At 28.7% G+C, this 644-nt stretch overlaps 1 protein-coding gene across 1 annotated transcript in view; it reads left to right on the top strand.

The window, feature by feature from the left end:
* The window catches only part of LOC103310989 (zinc finger MYM-type protein 1-like), a 7,880-nt gene extending 7,500 nt beyond the window's left edge, over positions 1 to 380 (top strand). Inside the window, exon 3 of the mRNA XM_029492214.1 lies at positions 253 to 380. Coding sequence (XP_029348074.1) covers positions 253 to 380 — 128 coding nt within the window. The remainder of the gene's footprint in view (positions 1 to 252) is intronic.
* The last annotated feature ends 264 nt before the right edge of the window (positions 381 to 644 follow it).

Genomic DNA, 644 nt, shown 5'->3' with positions numbered 1-644 from the left:
ATCCTCAACAACTGATAATGGTTGATTATCTTTACAGATGAAATATACAATGGCTTCAGTAATTCGAGTATGTTTCTGTCCACCGCCTGTTAAGTGTATTTACACAAAATATTAAAATATTTATGTGGTGTTAAAAAATCAGTTCAAATAGATATTTACTTGAAAAACTGGACATCTTTTTTAGTGACCATTCCAAGGTAGGCTGCTTTGTAAACTTTTCTGCAATATTTAAGGAGCTGTTTCTGCTCACAGATGGCGTGGAAGTTGACAAAGATACATCTGAGGACAATGTGTTCAGAGTTTCTTCACTCAGTGACTCTGGATCATCGACATTGTTTTCAGTATCAATTAAGCCCAAAGATATGTTTCTAGTAAATTAACTAGTGGCCTGTTAAAATAATTATAATTATTATTATTATTAAAATTATTATAATTTATAAAGTAAGTAGGTATTATAAACATTTTAAATAGGTATTGACATTTTTTAGAGAAAAAACATTCTTCTTTGATAAATTGTATAAATTGATGTTATTAAAAATACACTTACCTTTTCTTGATTATTTGGAGATTTCAAATTGTTTTCTATGGGTAACTTATGTAACTTCTTTATGTGTCCCATCAAATTGGAAGTATTACCAGAAGTT

The sequence above is a fragment of the Acyrthosiphon pisum genome, unplaced genomic scaffold, assembly GCF_005508785.2.
Source record: "Acyrthosiphon pisum isolate AL4f unplaced genomic scaffold, pea_aphid_22Mar2018_4r6ur Scaffold_21036;HRSCAF=22848, whole genome shotgun sequence".
NCBI classification, from domain to species: Eukaryota; Metazoa; Arthropoda; class Insecta; order Hemiptera; family Aphididae; genus Acyrthosiphon; species Acyrthosiphon pisum.
This window is presented reverse-complemented; position numbering and strand designations above follow the sequence as displayed.